Raw genomic sequence first — 16716 nt, 5'->3', positions numbered from 1 at the left:
AAAAATGTACAAACCAGCGCAGGATTTGATGGTGTGGATCTTGAGAAGCAAGACCAGAACACTGGCCAGGTGAGTCATATCACCAGCTAATCTGAAAATGTTCATCTCCGATTCGTGACTAATCTAAACCTCCTCCTTCTGAATTTGGAAGAAACAAAGATCTCTAGGGTTTTATGAAGCTCTCTGCTCCTTTCGTCGTTTGTCTTCTCCTACACCCACACTACGGGTTCGTGCTAGATCTCGTCGATGGCGTTTCCACTAATTTTCTCTGTTTTTTTCTTTTTTTTTTTGGAAAATAAATGAATAGTTGGACTGAAAGCCCAGGAGTTCTCACTATTGGGCCTACAAAATGAAAGCCCAGGAGTTATCGGTTCGATTTTAAACCGGTGGTAACCTAAGCAACTACAAATTGAAACGAGAGGGAAGTAAGGGTGGGAGAAAAAACCGAACCGAACCGAAAAATGATTTGATTTGATTATGGTTTAGCCTAAATTTTCATTGTACAGTTGTTATTTAACCGGTGGTAACCTAAGCAACTACAAATACAAAATGAAACTAGGTAACAACCCGCACTATGTGCGGGATAAATCTTTGCAGATAAAATTAGAGTTATGAGTAAATTTATTTTTTAGGATCTTAAATTCGTTTGTGTAAAAACAAAATATATAACCCGTGAGAGTATGTTTAAATCAAACTATTATGTATCAACTGATCATATAATCCGCTCTTTCTTCAATCTATGCAAGATTTTTTATTTTTTAAATTTTCTTTTATTTTGTATAAAAATATGTTTCATCCGTGAAATATTATACTAATAGTATTAAATAAGTCAATTGTCTATAATAATGATTATTGCGATAATTTTATTTTGAAAACTTTAAATATGTGAATAGTAATCAATTTTTTCAATAGGTGAATAATTTTGGGTTTTGAAAACATCTTAATCTAATAATTTTATATTTTAATAATTAAATATATTATAAAATGATTAAAGAAATTTTAAAATTGAAATGTTTGATTTTTTATAATTAATTGAAAGAAATATTCCTTAATCATTCAATAGCAATTATGTGTAAATATCCATAAAAATGAGGGCAATAAATTCACCAGTGTCTCGAGCTCCCTAACGACGACACATCAACATTTTCTTGAGAATGCTTCTCTATTAATATATAGGACACATCAGCATTTTCTTGAGAATGCTTATCTATTAATATATAGGAGATGAGAGGAAAGTAAGACCATCTCAAATGTATTACTCTATTTTAGAGAAACTCTATAATAAAGATGGTTTTTACTCCGATGTATTTTTTTCTCTAAACAAGAATATTCTAAATATATTCTATTTTTATTTAAACATTAATACTTCTTTTTTCAACCTTTTCGTAATGATTGCCTGCAGCAGAAATGTCTATGTGCAATGTCTTGTTTTCACCGGATAGTCCTGGTCCTCCTGGCCTTGGGGAAAATTTAAACATAGTCTCTCCTCCTTCAGTGGACTTCATATCCAGTATATCACTTTGTGTACGACGGTCAGCTAGATCATTATTCCTATGCACCTGCACTGACTTTTCTTCTGTTTGTTTCTTTGTAAAGTTCAAAGTTGAAGATGGGCTTTGTCTCTCTTGTGAAAAGTAACTAGAATGTCCACCATTAATCTCCAGTGTAGAGTCTGAGTACGAGTGTGGGATCCCCAAGCAAGAATCATTTGAGTTTGTAGACCCAGAGAAGGAGACCTTAGATTCCTCTGGCATGCTCGCTTTATCGCTGTAGACCCTTCCATTATTCGCAGACCTCTCAGGGTTAAAGCAAAGTGTATCAACATGGCTAGAACTGGGAGTCACAAGCTTTTCATTGAAGCCATTCTGGAATTGCATTCCATATAGGTTCTCTGCCTCATGCTTGTTAGGCTGACAGTTTACTGAAGGCAGTGGTCGCTGTTGATGATATTTGGAATCAATCGCCTCAAAGCTAGGTGTGTCTGGTTGAGCTGGGCTGAAGGAATTATTGCTCTCGGAGCTGGAGTTGTTTCCAGGGAATTGTGAGTATACACCATTTGAATCCCTTTGCTGGAATGGTGAAGGAGAAACAGGAGGTGATGGATAGGTAGGCATGTTATATTGAACTCCATTGAAAAGAGGATTAGGGTGCATAGTAGCAGTATCCAGTCTGAGCATCTGTCCCGGTGCTTGTTTACGGAAACTTGGAATGCGATCCAAATTGTTTACATGATAACGTGTATCACCCACTAAAGTCTGACCAACAACAGCATTAGAATTTATAGCTGCAGCATATTGGCTATCAGGAGTGGTCTGCTGAACCTTTCTTTCAGGCTCCCCTATAGGAATCAGGAACAGACGTGGCCTTTGTGAACCCTCGAGCCTTTCTAGTCCATTGTACTCTTCAATCATATTCTGAAGATCCTCGTCTGATGATACTGATATTAGGGAGTCAAGCTCATCCCCTGGAAGCTGATACTTGATTGAATGAGGTTGTTGGCATATAGCTGAAGTCTTCTTCTTGAGTTCTTCCCAAGAAAGGTTCTTGCGGATAGAAATGATATGAGTCTCTCCTCCTACGTATTTAAGTTTCTCATCAGTGGATCTTGGCATAATCCTCCCACCAAAGCTGCAAAGAAACTTAACTTTTCCGAATCTATCGAAATCTCCTACTCCTCCTCCTCCACCAGTATAGTTGTTGGACTGAACACGCTCTGGTAAGAATGCACAAGGCGCAGACCTCCCCGTGACATCTCCTCGGTTGGAATTTATTTCACCAAAAGCTTTCCTAGTTATAACTTCGTTTTCACCACCTACATTGTGGTAAGCACTAAAATGAGGCACATAACCATTCTCAACCCGTATAGAAGAAGACCTCGGGTCTCGTCCAAAATCATAAGCATCAGAAGAAGGACATTCAGATTCAATCCTCCTCAGTTCATGAAACCGAGCAGCAGCACTGTCATATCCCGGTAGGTGATTCTGATGATAGTAAAGGTCCCCACCAAATCTATTCCCATCGTTATGAGTTTTCCCTGAAACGATAGGAGATTGGACAGGAGTATGATGATGATCCTTGAGAAACTCCATGGAAAACTCTTCCCCAGTCTGAAGTGAAACGTTTTTATTCACATTTCTTCTCTCAGCCAAGACAGCTGCTTGTTCCGCGTTTTGCCTAGCCCATCTATCTGACATAGTAGTTGACTGACGTTCTCTCTATCACAAACAAAAAGCTAAGAGTTTTTGTGATATAAATAAACCTCCTCTGACTCTTAGCTGACATTTAAACATTAATACTTTTTTTTATAAAACTTACAATTAAACCCCATATATTTTACTTTAATACTAGGATATATCCCGTGCTTAAAGCATGGGTCAACATTTTTAAAAACATTTATAATATAATAATAAAAATTATTGTTTTATTTTTTTTAAATTATTTTGTTTGAGATAATATTTATTTTTAATTGTTATATAAATCTATTAGTCTATTTGAATACTAATTATTTTAGAATATTATAGTATTTTATTTTTGACGTATGATTATAATTTTATATTGTTTATTTGTTGTATTTGCATAATATTTTGTGAAATATAAAATAGTAATTTTAATATTATAATTGTGAGTAAATAAAAATTATTAATTTATCATCTATATAAATTTATTTTTACCAACCCGCCAATGTGGAAATTAAAACACACATTTTCATATATTGAGTAATATATCTTCGTTTTAAAAAATTCAAATCACAACATATGCAGAAAAAAATATGCATTTTATTAGTTATAAGTATTATATGAAAGTTCTAAACAATTTGTAAATAAAATAAAATAAATATGATAGGAGAATCATAATTTGAAATCTTAACAAAATCTTCGAATTTAGTTATTAAAAATAATTGTATTGTATACTTGAATATAAAATCTTAGATTTTAAAATTCTGATTAGTTTATATATTTTCTAAATAAATAATTAGTAATTTCGTCCATAATTTATTAAAGAGAGAAAATATTTTTTTAGATTTTTTTTAGATTTTTTAATATTTGATATGTGAGTGTTTTTATTTTTAATTTAATTATATTTATTTAAATTAGTTCATTAAGCTTAATTAATTTTTTCTAATGGCAGTTGAATGTAATTTTTTACCCATTTTAAGGTTAGTTTCATATTTGTACTTCTCAATTAATATAGTAGGATTAAACTTTATATTTTTTCCATTTCTATAACAATCGCGGAAGACCAGATAAAAACTAATACAAATATGCCAATAAAGAATAACAAACTATATCTATATACTTATTTAAACAACCCTTTAAACAAATAACCCTACTCCATGTAAAATATTACACAAAATGCTACTGTATTTTAATACAAAATATAATAACAGAATCTTAATATTAATTTGTTGTAACCTGAAAATGATTATCCAAAAAAATAGTAATTATTAATTTATTAGATTACAAGAAATCATTAATAAAATAATTTCGAAATTATTTAATAAAATAATAATAAAATTCTTTCGAAATTATGTAATAAAATAATTAAACAGATTTTATTTATTGTTTCAGAAATATTAGGAAACAATAACAAACTATTTAGAAAATTATAAAACTTAAATTTATTTATAAAACTAAGATTAAATATTTACATATCTAAATCATTTAATAATAACAAATATATATTAAAATTAGGATACAACATTGTTTATATTTTTAAAATATATCTATATACTTATTTAAGCTATGTTGTTAAAAATTTAACCAGTTCTGATGTGACATATTACGAAAATGCTATTATATTTTAATTATTCTAATAAATAACAAAAGAAAAGTTTAGATTTGTTTACAAAATAATAAAACTCTATTTATTGTTTCATAAATCTTAGGAAATAATAACAAACTATTTAATTGGCTAAAACTTAATTGTTTATACACAATATTCACTATATAAACAATACTAAGTGTATAATATTGATAATATACATAACCTAATTGTAATTTTCACCTATAAAATTAATATACAACATGTTATACCAATAACTTCAATTTGTAAATTTGGTATATTAAGATCTCTAAACACGATCACATCAATTTGTAATACCAAATCACGGGTCAATACATGTTTTGTTGGATTTTTTTGGCTTTACCGAATGTATAATTAACGAATTTGATATTGCACCAAACCAAAATAGTAGTACCAACTAGGGGTCGAAATCAGAGTATGACCTTAAGTAAATTAAATATATGATTTTATAAAATGTATAGAATTAATAAATTTTCTACTATTATTTTATAACAAACAAATCCAAATTTACATAAATATTTCCTCACGCTGGTAATATTATTCTACAAAATATTAACGTGTATTTGTGAGTCGGGTAATAAAACAGGTAATGAGACGGGTAACGAGACGTTCAAAAATTAAATTAATATCCGATACTCGATCATAATTCATGGATAATATAATTATTATACCTTTCACTCGACCCTAAAGCTGCAGGTACCTTTTTCGGGACGGATACAAACCGAAAAACGGGTCCAATACGAGTATCAGTAGTAGTTTCTAGGCCTACCTATTAATACTTTAATATAAATCAAAGTTCACCATATAGTACTATATTATATAACATGTAAATGAATGATACAACATAAACATAATATTAACAAATAACAAAATAAAAAAAAGTTCCATGCGCTACCAGCACGAGTTATTATCTAGTATAATATTAAGAAAGTGACCAACAAAAGACAACTGAAGTTGCTGTGAAAAAAAAAATAAACTTCAAGTTGCTGTCGAAAAAAAAAACCAAAACAATTGAACTTATTATTACCAAGCCCATATACGATCCAAGTTTGTTAAAACAATTTATGTTTGTAAGCTGCATCTGTTGTTGTTCGTAAACAATGTAAGAAAAAGGAACTATTAAACAAAAAATAATTCAAATTGAAGGACTAAAGTATAAAATAAAAAGTTCACCTCTAAAATAGAGTAAAAAATAGAGTTACTTGTATAGAGTAATCTCAATTTTTCTCTATTTTAGAGGAAAATATGGAGTGGGATTGGAAAAGATTTTACTCTATAATAGAGTTTTTACTTTAAAATAGAGTGGAGTTGGAGATGCCTTAAGGGTGGAAGAAAAAACCGTAACTCGAAAACCGAACCGAACCAAAACAAATGATTTGATTTGGTTATAGTTTAGCCTAAAATGAAATCATTGTACAATTGTTATTTTTATTAAGTTTTCGGTTTAAGTTTGATTTTTAACAACCATGAAACCGAATTTTATTTTTTGGTTTTTGATGAAAATTAAAGATAGTAGTTATATTGTCCGGTTTATATTATGTTTTATAATCGTATAATTAATTTTTCTTTATTGTGCTTAGAAATATTGTTCTTTTAGTAATTTAGGAACCAAAAATTTAGAAATAAAAAGAAATCTATTGACTGTTATAAAGAAATTTAAACATAGACTTGGTTATAAACTTATAACGGTTGTAAAACACTGGATGGTGGACTTCATAACCGACCATGCAAGGCCATGCATGGTCCGTGTGTATACGGTCCATCGGCCATAGGCCCATCGGCCTCTTTCCTTATCCTAGTCGGTTTTAGCCTAAGTGTTTTGTACCCTATATATGTAACCTCAATGACATTACATGAATAAGAATAAGAGATTCTAGACTTTGAATCCTCTAATTTACAACACGTTATCAGCACGATAGACTCTAAAGTCCAGCTGAGAAAAACCCTTACCCTAAAACCCTAAAACCGCCGCCTCTCTTCCTTTGTTCTTCCCGAACCCTTCTTCTCTTACTAGCTCACGATCAACCCTTGTTCGTGGCTAGTTCTTGTTCAAGATCAACGTTTGAGCAGCCTGTGCTCGTGATTAAGTTCCATCCAAAACTAGTTTGAGGTTCGCGGTTCCCGTTCGTGAGCTATACAAGGAGCAGTCCGAGATCCGTTAGTGGGAGGCTGTAGCGGTTCTGTTCGAGGTTTGTGGTCCATCCAAGTTCGAGGTTCGTGAGAGATATCTAAGGTCTTTAGCTTCCAGATCAAAACCGGTCAGACCCCTTTGGTGTTAAGGTACAAATCGAAACTTATGGGACCATATAATCGAACTTGGATCTAAAACTATTAAACCCTAAAACCTGCAACTGCACATACTGATAAAACATTAAGATCCATGATCCCTAATAATCCTAAAATCGAATTTGTTTGATAAGGATTGATTGTTTAAATTGCTTGATCGATTGATCGTTTGTTACATGCATCATAAGTATGAAAATCAGATCATGTATAGGGTATTATAGAACTGTTTATTGCATAAACTGTATCTGCATATAATTAAGTTGCATAAACCCTACAAATCGAATTGAATAGACTTGTTTTAGGATTGTTGAAATCAGAATTTTCATAGAAACAATATTGGATCAATTATAACATAAACTGTTCTTGTAAACAAAGAAAAATTTCGGATCCTTAAACCATAAAACTCGAAAATCATAGACCTGTTCTAGGCTGTTAGAATTATTAGGATAACCCCTAAATTCAATCTTAGTAATTATCCTAAAATTTAAGAAAATATTTCCTAAAACTTGTCTTAATCCTAATTTGAAAAGGAAAACTTGAGAAAAGGAAATTCTATCTAGTAAAAAGGAAATTGTTGCATGCTAGTACCTATCTAGGTTTCTTGTCTTGCATGCATGAATTTAAACCACGAATTTTGTAATAGGCAAGACATGTTTCGGTCTCAAATACTGCATGGCTTAAGGCATGTTTCGGTCTTAAATACCGCATGACCTGAATTAATATTGATTGCATGTTTTGGTCTCTAATACCGCATGCTAATGATCGGTTGTCTATTTCTGTATTATGCAGATGGCAAGGCTCAAGAACTTAGAATATGGTGTCTTGAATGCTTCTGGAGATAACTACTTGCAATGGGCATTGGACACTAAGATCCATCTGAAGTCAAAGGACTTGTTTGAATGCATTGAAGAAGATAATGAGTGTACTGACAAGCAAAAGTACAAGGCCATTCAGCACATACACCATCACCTTGCTGAGAGTCTCAAGAATCAGTATCTCTTCATAGAAGATCCTCTTGGCCTTTGGACAGAGCTTAAACGCAGATATGGACACCAAAAGACGGTGCTCCTACCAAAGGCCGAGTTTGATTAGAAAAACCTAAGGATCCAGGACTACAAATCCGTGGATGAGTATAACTCTGAGCTTTTTAGGATGTCTCACTCCTTAGGTTGTGTGGTACTGAAGTGACAGAGAAAGAGCTGCTAGAGAAGACATTGTCTACTTTTAGCACTCACAACATAGTCCTTCAGCAATAGTATCGGGAAAAGGGTTTTGACAACTATGGGGACCTTATCTCGTGTTTACTGCTAGCTGGGCAGAACAATGAGCTGTTGCTGATCAATAGTGCTATGAGACCTCCTCATACAACCCCATTACCAGAAGCACACAAGGTTGATTTGGCAAAGAAAAATTCTGTAGAGCCTAAAGATCCCAAAGAGCCTAAGGATACCAACTATGTCCACAGAGAAAGACACTATGGCCGTAGCCGTGGTGGCAGAGGACGTGGTGGCCGAGGAGGCCAAGCTAGCCGCTTTGATGGTTATGGTCGTGGAGGCCGTGGCCGTGGTGGTAGGGGCTGTGGGTCCTTTAAACCACAATCTAAGGCTAAATCGGTTTGTCACCGATGTGGTATGTCTAACCACTGGGCCAAGAATTGCAGAACACCCAAACATCTTATTGATGCATATCAAGAGGTCTTGAAGAAGAACCCAGAAGCCAACTGTGTGCATCTCGATGGTGAAGGAGACTTCGACTATGAGAATGATGACTCACTAGCATATGAGACTTCTGATTGCTTTAAGGATGATGCCTAAATTTCGGTTTTTATTTTGGTTTAATTTCTATGCTTTTATGATTTAATTTCGGCCTATGTATTGAATAATTATTTTGGTTTAAATTCAAGAATTTTATTTTATATAATTGTGTTATTAAAACATAAATTATTGTCCTATATATAGAACTGGCCGAGGATATGAGTGTACTAGTGGTGGACAGTGGATCCAGCCACACAATATTGAAGGACAAGAGATATTTTATAAACCTCTTAATGAAAAGTGCCAATGTTAGTACAATTGTGGGTATAGCAAGCTTAATAGAAGGCTACGGCCAAGCTCACATATTATTACCTAATGGCACACATATTGAACTAAGTGATGCCTTGTACTCACCCAGCTCTAAGAGAAGTTTATTGAGCTTTAAAGATATTAGATTGAATGGTTATCATATTGAAACCAAGGGTGAAGAAAATAAAGAATTCCTATACATTACAGAAATTCTGAAAGGACATAAGAATATCCTAGAGACTATACCATGCTAAGATCAATATGATAGAAGCTAACTTGGCAAAGCACAAAATATTCAATGAACAATTCACTTTATGGCATGACCGGCTAGGCCACCCAGGTTCGAACATGATGCGTAAATTAATTAAGAATTCGAATGGGCACACCCTTAAAGAGAGAAAAGTTATCCCTAAACATCTCACTTGTGTAGCATGTGGACAAGGGAAACTTATCATAAGGCCATCACCAGTAAAAGTCACTAGAGAGACTTTAAATTTTCTGGAAATTATACAAGGTGATATATGTGGACCAATACACCCACCTTGTGGGACATTTAGATATTTTATGGTTATGATCGATGCATCAACCATATGGTCACACGTTTGCTTGTTATCCACAAGGAACCTAGCATTTGCTAGGCTGTTGGCTCAAATTATAAGGCTAAGAGCACATTTTCCAGATTTTCCGCTTAAGACTATACATCTAGACAATGCTGGTGAATTCACATCCCAAGCGTTTAATGATTATTGTATGTCCATGGGGGTGAGTGTGGAACATCCTATGGCACATGTCCATACACAAAATGGATTATCTGAATCCTTCATTAAACGAATAGNACCAGTACATATTGATGTTCAAAAGGAACATAATAATCAAGTTGCTACAGAGTCTAAGACATGTTTGAAACGAGGTAGACCATTAGGTTCCAAAGATAAGAACCCTTGGAAGTCTAAAGGTGCAAAACAGACTGAGGTTAAGGGAATTACAGAAAATACAGACATAGCCGCGGTNACGCATCAGGCCATCTAGTGAACATAAATATTCACCATCCCAACTATTATCGGGTCAAGAGCCAGATATATTCCATCTCAAAACAGTTGGATGTGCCGTTTATGTACCTATTGCTCCACCACAGAGAACTAAGATGGGACCTCAAAGGAGGATGGGAATATATGTTGGATATGAGTCTCCCACTATTATAAAGTATCTTGAGCCAACCACAGGAGATTTATTTAAGGCTAGATACGCGGACTGTCAATTTGTTGAGTCCGAATTCCCTATGTTAGGTGGTGAGACTAGCAAGCTTGTTAAAGAATTAACATGGAATCAAACATCCTTAAATTGGCAAGATCCTCGAACTCTAGCATGTGATGCAGAGGTTCAAAAGATTGTTCATTTACAAAAGCTAGCTAATCAATTGCCAGATTCCTTTGCTGACCCAAAGAGAGTAACAAAATCGTACATACCAGCTTGTAATGCACCAGTACATATTGATGTTCAAAAGGAACATAATAATCAAGTTGCTACAGAGTCTAAGACATGTTTGAAACGAGGTAGACCATTAGGTTCCAAAGATAAGAACCCTTGGAAGTCTAAAGGTGCAAAACAGACTGAGGTTAAGGGAATTACAGAAAATACAGACATAGCCGCGGTAAATCCTAAGGTACCAAATGAGGTTTGGGACGCTGAACCTCAAGGACCTGAAGGTATTGATAATAATGAGATCTCAATAAATTATATCATGTCTGGAATTCAATTGAACCAAAAGGATGTCGACATCAATGAAATATTTGCATACAAGGTAGCACTTGAGATAAATGAGGATCATGAACCCACGTCTATATTAGAGTGCACTCAAAGCAAAGATTGGTTAAAATGGAAAGAAGCTATTGACGTGGAGTTAAACTCTTTAAAGAAGAGAAGTGTGTTTGGTCCGATCATAAGGACAACACCTAATATAAAGCCAGTTGTACACAAATGGGTCTGTGTAAGGAAGAGAAATGAGAACAATGAAATTGTGAGATATAAGGCATGGCTTGTAGCAGAAAGATTCTCTCAAAGACCAGGAATAGACTATGAGGAGACATACTCCCTTGTGATGGATGCAACAACATTTAGGTACTTGATAAGTCTGGCTATAAGAGAAAAACTGGATTTGCGGTTAATGGACGTTGTAACTGCATATTTGTATGGTCCACTGAATAATGAAATATATATGAGATTACCAGAGGGTATTGAGCTCAAAGATAAGAGTGGTTCTCGAGAACAGTACTGCATTAGGCTGAACAAATCCCTTTATGGACTGAGACAGAGTGGTCGAATGTGGTATAATCGATTAAGTGAATATTTAGCTAAAGAAGGCTATAAGAATGACCCAATCAGTCCATGTATATTTATAAGAAAGTTTGCAAACAAAGGGTTTGTTATTATAGCAGTTTATGTTGATGATTTAAACATATTTGGAACCCCTGGTGAAATCTCCCAAACAGTAGAGTATTTAAAGAGAGAATTTGAAATGAAAGACTTAGGAAAAACTAAGTTCTGTTTGGGGCTACAACTTGAGTACATAAATAATGGAATCCTTGTGCATCAAATGGCATATACAGAAAAGATATTCAAGAGGTTTAACATGGACCAGGCTCACCCGTTGACCAGCCCAATGGTTGTAAGGAGCCTTGACTTGGATAAAGATCCATTTGGTTCAAAGAAGGACAATGAAGAAGCTCTTGGTCCTGAAGTGCCATACCTCAGTGCTATAGGAGCATTAATGTTCTTGGCTAGCCATACTAGACCAAACATATGTTTTGCCGTGAATCTCCTAGCAAGATTTAGTTCTTGTCCGACCAAAAGGCACTGGAATGGTATTAAACATGTTCTGCGTTACCTACAAGGAACGACAAACTTTGGTTTATTTTATACTAACTATAACAGAGAAGGTTTAGTTGGTTTTGCTGATGCAGGTTACTTGTCGGATCCACACAATTCAAGTTCTCAAACAGGCTATATATTCACACACGGTGGTACGGCGATCTCATGGCGTTCTATGAAGCAAAGCATAGTAGCAACCTCATCTAACCACGCGGAGATCCTAGCAATTCACGAAGACAGCCGTGAATGTGTTTGGTAGAGGTCTATGACTCAACATATCAAGGCTGATTGTGGGATGCTCGACAACAAGGAAGCAACGGTCATACATGAAGATAATACGGCCTGCATCGCACAGCTCAAGGAAGGTTACATCAAGGGAGATTGGACAAAGCACATCTTACCGAAGTTCTTCTTCACACATGAACTACAAAAGGCCGGAGAAGTTCAAGTGGTTCAAGTTCAATCCTACAACAATTCAGCCAATCTCTTCACCAAAGCACTGTCGACAACAACATTCAAGAAGCTCATGCACCAGATTGGGATGCAGAGACTTAAGGACTTCAGGGATGCTTAGAACAGGGGGAGCAATGTGTGTTGTACTCTTTTTCCTTCACCATGGTTTTGTCCCACTGGGTTTTTCTGGTAAGGTTTTAATGAGGCAGCATTCCCAAGCACATTGCATTGATCCCTTAGCATCTTGTATGGTTATGTCATCCAAGGGAAAGTGTTGTAAAACACTGGATAGTGGAGTCCATAACCGACCATGCAAGGCCATGCACGGTCCGGATGTTTACGGTCCATCGGCCATAGGCCCATCGGCCTCTTTCCTTATCCTAGTCGGTTTTAGCCTAAGTGTATTGTACCCTATATATATGTAACCTCAATGACATTACATGAATAAGTATAAGAGATTCTAGACTTTGAATCCTCTAATTTACAACAATAACTTATTAGTTGGTTATAACTTATGTATAACTTATTAGTTGATCAAACTTTATTTTTCCTTTTGTAGAAAATGGAATCAAACCGAAACCCAACTGAGATATGTCGTTTTTATATGGTACCAATTTTTTATAAAACCATAACTAAACTGAATTACATACGGTTTTTATATGGTTCAGTTTCTATCAAATCGGAAACAAACCAAACCATAAACAAACCGAAGAAAAATCGTAAAACCAAACGAAAAAAAACTGTACTCCCGTAGGTGAACGTAGTTAGTTAACCAGTGAAGCTTTCTTTCTTTTTAGTTAGGTGGTTTGCCGTAACCATAAGTGTAGTTGGAGGATTGTTCACGTCTATCCCGACCACTTATTGATTATTGTTCTAGTTCAAATCAAACATATCAGTGACACAACCAAATTAAATTAAGAATTTATGGTACAACTAACAACTTCTTATTTTCGTTCTCTCTACTATATGCTTAACTTCTTCATTTTAATTTGATTTACATGTAACATAAGATGGGTTTGGTTAAGTTTTCTGTTTGAATCTTACAATACAAGCACTAACCACATCATTTCTCTCTAATATTCAATGACAACACATTACAACAACAAAGGAAATGACCTTGATTATGATAAATTAAGATAATAAAATTGACAGAATAGTCTAAAAAAGATCAAGAACTTCTAAAATTGTGGTATTACAGAGAGGACAGTTCCCTCTTTGAACCCAAAGCTCTCTCGAACACAACCTACAAAACGTATGACCACACGGAATAAACGCAGCTCCTTTACTTCTCACCATACACACACAACAACTTCTCTCGGGCGCCGTCACCGTCACCGTCTCCTCTGCTTCTCCTTCAACACTTACAAAACTCATCTGCTCTTCATTCTCCTCTAACAACTCCATCAAAGACATCCTCGCCGGCTCCACTTCCCTCGCCACAAACGTTTCCCCTTCTCTCGCCGATAACGCTCTCTCCTCCGCCAACACAGCTCCTAACCGAACCCTTCCCTCCGCCGACGAAGCTTCCTCCGTTGTTACGTTCCCTGTGCTGGACAGGAGAAACCCGAGTTGGCGGTTTTCGTTATCCCGGTTAAGGATAGGCGTATCCAAATTCGGGATAGGATTAGCCGATATCCAAACAGTAGTAGCGTTACGTTTAAGACGGAGCTTTTCACGGAGACTTTTCCAAGCGGTTTTGTCTCGACTGTGTCGGTCGTGTCGGTGCTCTCTCCGCATTACATCGAGAAGCGTCCGGTTCGAGTGGTTACTCGAGGGCGGCAGCGGTAGTGGTGGCGGCGGGAGAATCTGCGGCGGAGACGGCGAGGTTACGTTTTTTTCAGACATTAGAATAGCTTCTAGAGTTAAACCCGTTAACGAGCTCCGGTTAGTGTCCACCGTTGTTGTTGACATACGATCTAATAACGTCACTCTTAGCCTATCTCCACCGTCCATTTGAATCATATTTTCACCGATTCAAAAACCACAATACAAGAATGTGAACTGCAAAAGAAATTAAAAAACAAGACTTTTGTTATATAAAACAGATCAATCGAAGATTTTTTTTCTCGGGAAAATCGAAGGGAATGAAACTTAGTATCTCAGCTTCTTAAACTCAGATTTCTAGGACAAATCAGTTTCAGTTCTCCAAGAAACCCAAATTTTCCCGAGAGAAGATTGTCAGAAACTGAAATCTTCGGTACCACAGAAAAANAAAAAAAAAAAAAAAAAAACGACCTTTGTAATGCAGAATCGTTTACTATTTCAGCAAGACAGCTTCACAGATAAGATGCCAGAGATTCTTCAGTGAACAAGATCAAAAAAGCTTCGGTCTTCAAGTTTGCAGAAGAAGAATCCGAAATCCAAGAGCAGATCTGTAATGAATAGAATATACTTTTATTCATTAAAGAAACAGAGACGAGAATTCTGATTTTTTTTTTATATAAAGAAAAAAAGATCAGTGTCAGATAACAATGATAATATTTCTCAGAGAAATACAAAATAAAAATAGAATGATTTTACATAATGAGCTCTNTTTTTTTTTTTTTTTTTTTTTTGTCAAACAATGAGCTCTTTGAACACTTTTCTTCTAGCTTTCTTCTTTTATGTGAAAAGGAAGAGATTATAATTAGTATATAAAAAAAAAGGTGTGTACGAGCAGAAGAGGACCACGATTGGTGGTAACGGGTGAGCGTTATTTACAGAAATTAGTTGGTAAAGTTTACTTATTTACCCCAATGCATTTATGCGTTTTTATTGATCGATTGTATTGACTGACTTTTGTGTGTGGGACTGTGAAAGCATAAGTGTACGTGTGAGATCATTTGTTACAGCTTTGGCTTTACAACTAAATGACGGAGTCGTTTGTTTCATTGTTTTGTGGGTTGTTTTGTCTGCAAGTTTCTATTAGGCAACGGCAAATTGTTTAGCACATGACAAGTGCATTTGTTTCTTGTCTTCTTTCCACTAACTACTCTTTAGTTTTGGACTCCACATCACAAAGTAACATAAGTTAAGGAGTAACTTCAGTTATTTTGTAGTTTTTAAACAGTATGATGCTACACGAGTAAAGACCCGACAAGAAAGAAACTCTCATATGGTCTCAAGTTGAATTGGGCTATAAGACTGGTCCGTTTTTGACAGTGCATTTTTTAAATGTCTTAAAAAATAGTCACCAAACTATAACGACCACCAAAGACTTGCGTTAAGTTTAATACTTTTGTTAGGAGTCCTAACTTAGGACTAACTCTAACTAATCCACTAAAGAAATGCATATATGCTTCATGTGTTCCCCAATTATATTTGTAACACTAATTAGTTAACCTAAACTTTATCCCCCAAATTCACATTAAAACAAATTAAGTTATTTATTGGAAGAAATAATAACGAGGGTGCACCGTGCACTGCATCATTTGTTGAAAACATTTAAGGGCCCAAAACATGTAAGACCATCTTGTTGGGTAAATTGATTCCTACCCATAACATCATACTGGTAGTACCATGATTTTAGGTTTGATTGTCACAATTATGAGAAAAATGACTTTTTTTTTTTGCCAAGGGGAATTTGAGATTTAATGATGCAGCGCATTTTTGCAACGACCACGTCCACCGATGGTCTGTGACGTAGTCGGGCCTCTTTATTGTTTTTCGATTAGGATATTATTTTTATGGGCTTTTTATATTTAGATTAGCTTCTCAATTATGTTAGGGTTTTGTCTTCTGACTTCTATTTAAGCAAGCCGTTAGACTCGATTGTAGATAACTATTGATTATTGAATAAAAGTTTTACGAGAGCTTTGTATAAAGCCTAGAGAGGAGGACTCTCAATCCTAAGAGCTTGTGTTCAAGCCCTGCAAGGAGGGCTTGCAAAACCACATCGATATCGCTCCCGATCCTATCCTTATTGCTTCTTCGTCAAGTTACGACGTTCTAAGGCAAGATCCGTTCGTGAATCCGAGTTCTCCTGGAGATCTAGCGTTCTTGTCTGTTATTAAGCTTCCGCTCTCTATCAGTTGGTATAAAATTCATCACGTTCCTTGTGGTTTGGTTCCTGGTGGTTTGATTTCATTACGATGGATTTTAATTTGGATATTCCAGAGTTTCATGGTGGATTTTCTAGTGATTTATTACTAGATTGGCTCATGGATGTTGAAGAGATTTTTGAATTTAAAATCGTTTTAGATGATCGATTTGTTTCGCTGGTGGTTAAACAATTTCGAGGACAAGCCGCATCATGGTGGCAACA

At 35.2% G+C, this 16716-nt stretch overlaps 3 protein-coding genes across 3 annotated transcripts in view; all 3 read right to left on the bottom strand.

The window, feature by feature from the left end:
• LOC104747053 (ER lumen protein-retaining receptor B) overlaps positions 1-260 on the bottom strand; it is a 4936-nt gene extending 4676 nt beyond the window's left edge. Inside the window, exon 1 of the mRNA XM_019236524.1 lies at positions 15-260. Coding sequence (XP_019092069.1) covers positions 15-105 — 91 coding nt within the window. The 5' untranslated portion in view covers positions 106-260. The remainder of the gene's footprint in view (positions 1-14) is intronic.
• Positions 1353-3248, bottom strand: LOC104748558. The gene has a single exon (XM_010470177.2). It carries the CDS (start codon positions 3192-3194, stop codon positions 1353-1355), a length of 1842 nt encoding a protein of 613 aa, XP_010468479.1. The 5' UTR covers positions 3195-3248.
• On the bottom strand, positions 13520-15005 carry LOC104747052 (LON peptidase N-terminal domain and RING finger protein 3). The gene is made up of 3 exons (XM_019236546.1): positions 14994-15005; positions 14709-14845; positions 13520-14474 (listed from the first exon to the last, which is right to left on the bottom strand). Exon 3 carries the CDS (start codon positions 14433-14435, stop codon positions 13632-13634), a length of 804 nt encoding a protein of 267 aa, XP_019092091.1. The 5' UTR covers positions 14436-14474; positions 14709-14845; positions 14994-15005; the 3' UTR covers positions 13520-13631.

Source organism: Camelina sativa, chromosome 15 (assembly GCF_000633955.1).
Source record: "Camelina sativa cultivar DH55 chromosome 15, Cs, whole genome shotgun sequence".
Taxonomy (NCBI): domain Eukaryota; kingdom Viridiplantae; phylum Streptophyta; class Magnoliopsida; order Brassicales; family Brassicaceae; genus Camelina; species Camelina sativa.
The sequence above is the reverse complement of the archived record's forward strand: the minus strand, read 5'-3'. Positions and strand labels throughout refer to the sequence as shown.

What these genes read in the sequence shown, in the direction of transcription:
- LOC104748558 (XM_010470177.2), bottom strand. Translation starts at nt 3,194, where the DNA reads ATGTCAGATAGATGGGCTAGGCAAAACGCGGAACAAGCAGCTGTCTTG.
- LOC104747052 (XM_019236546.1), bottom strand. Translation starts at nt 14,435, where the DNA reads ATGATTCAAATGGACGGTGGAGATAGGCTAAGAGTGACGTTATTAGAT.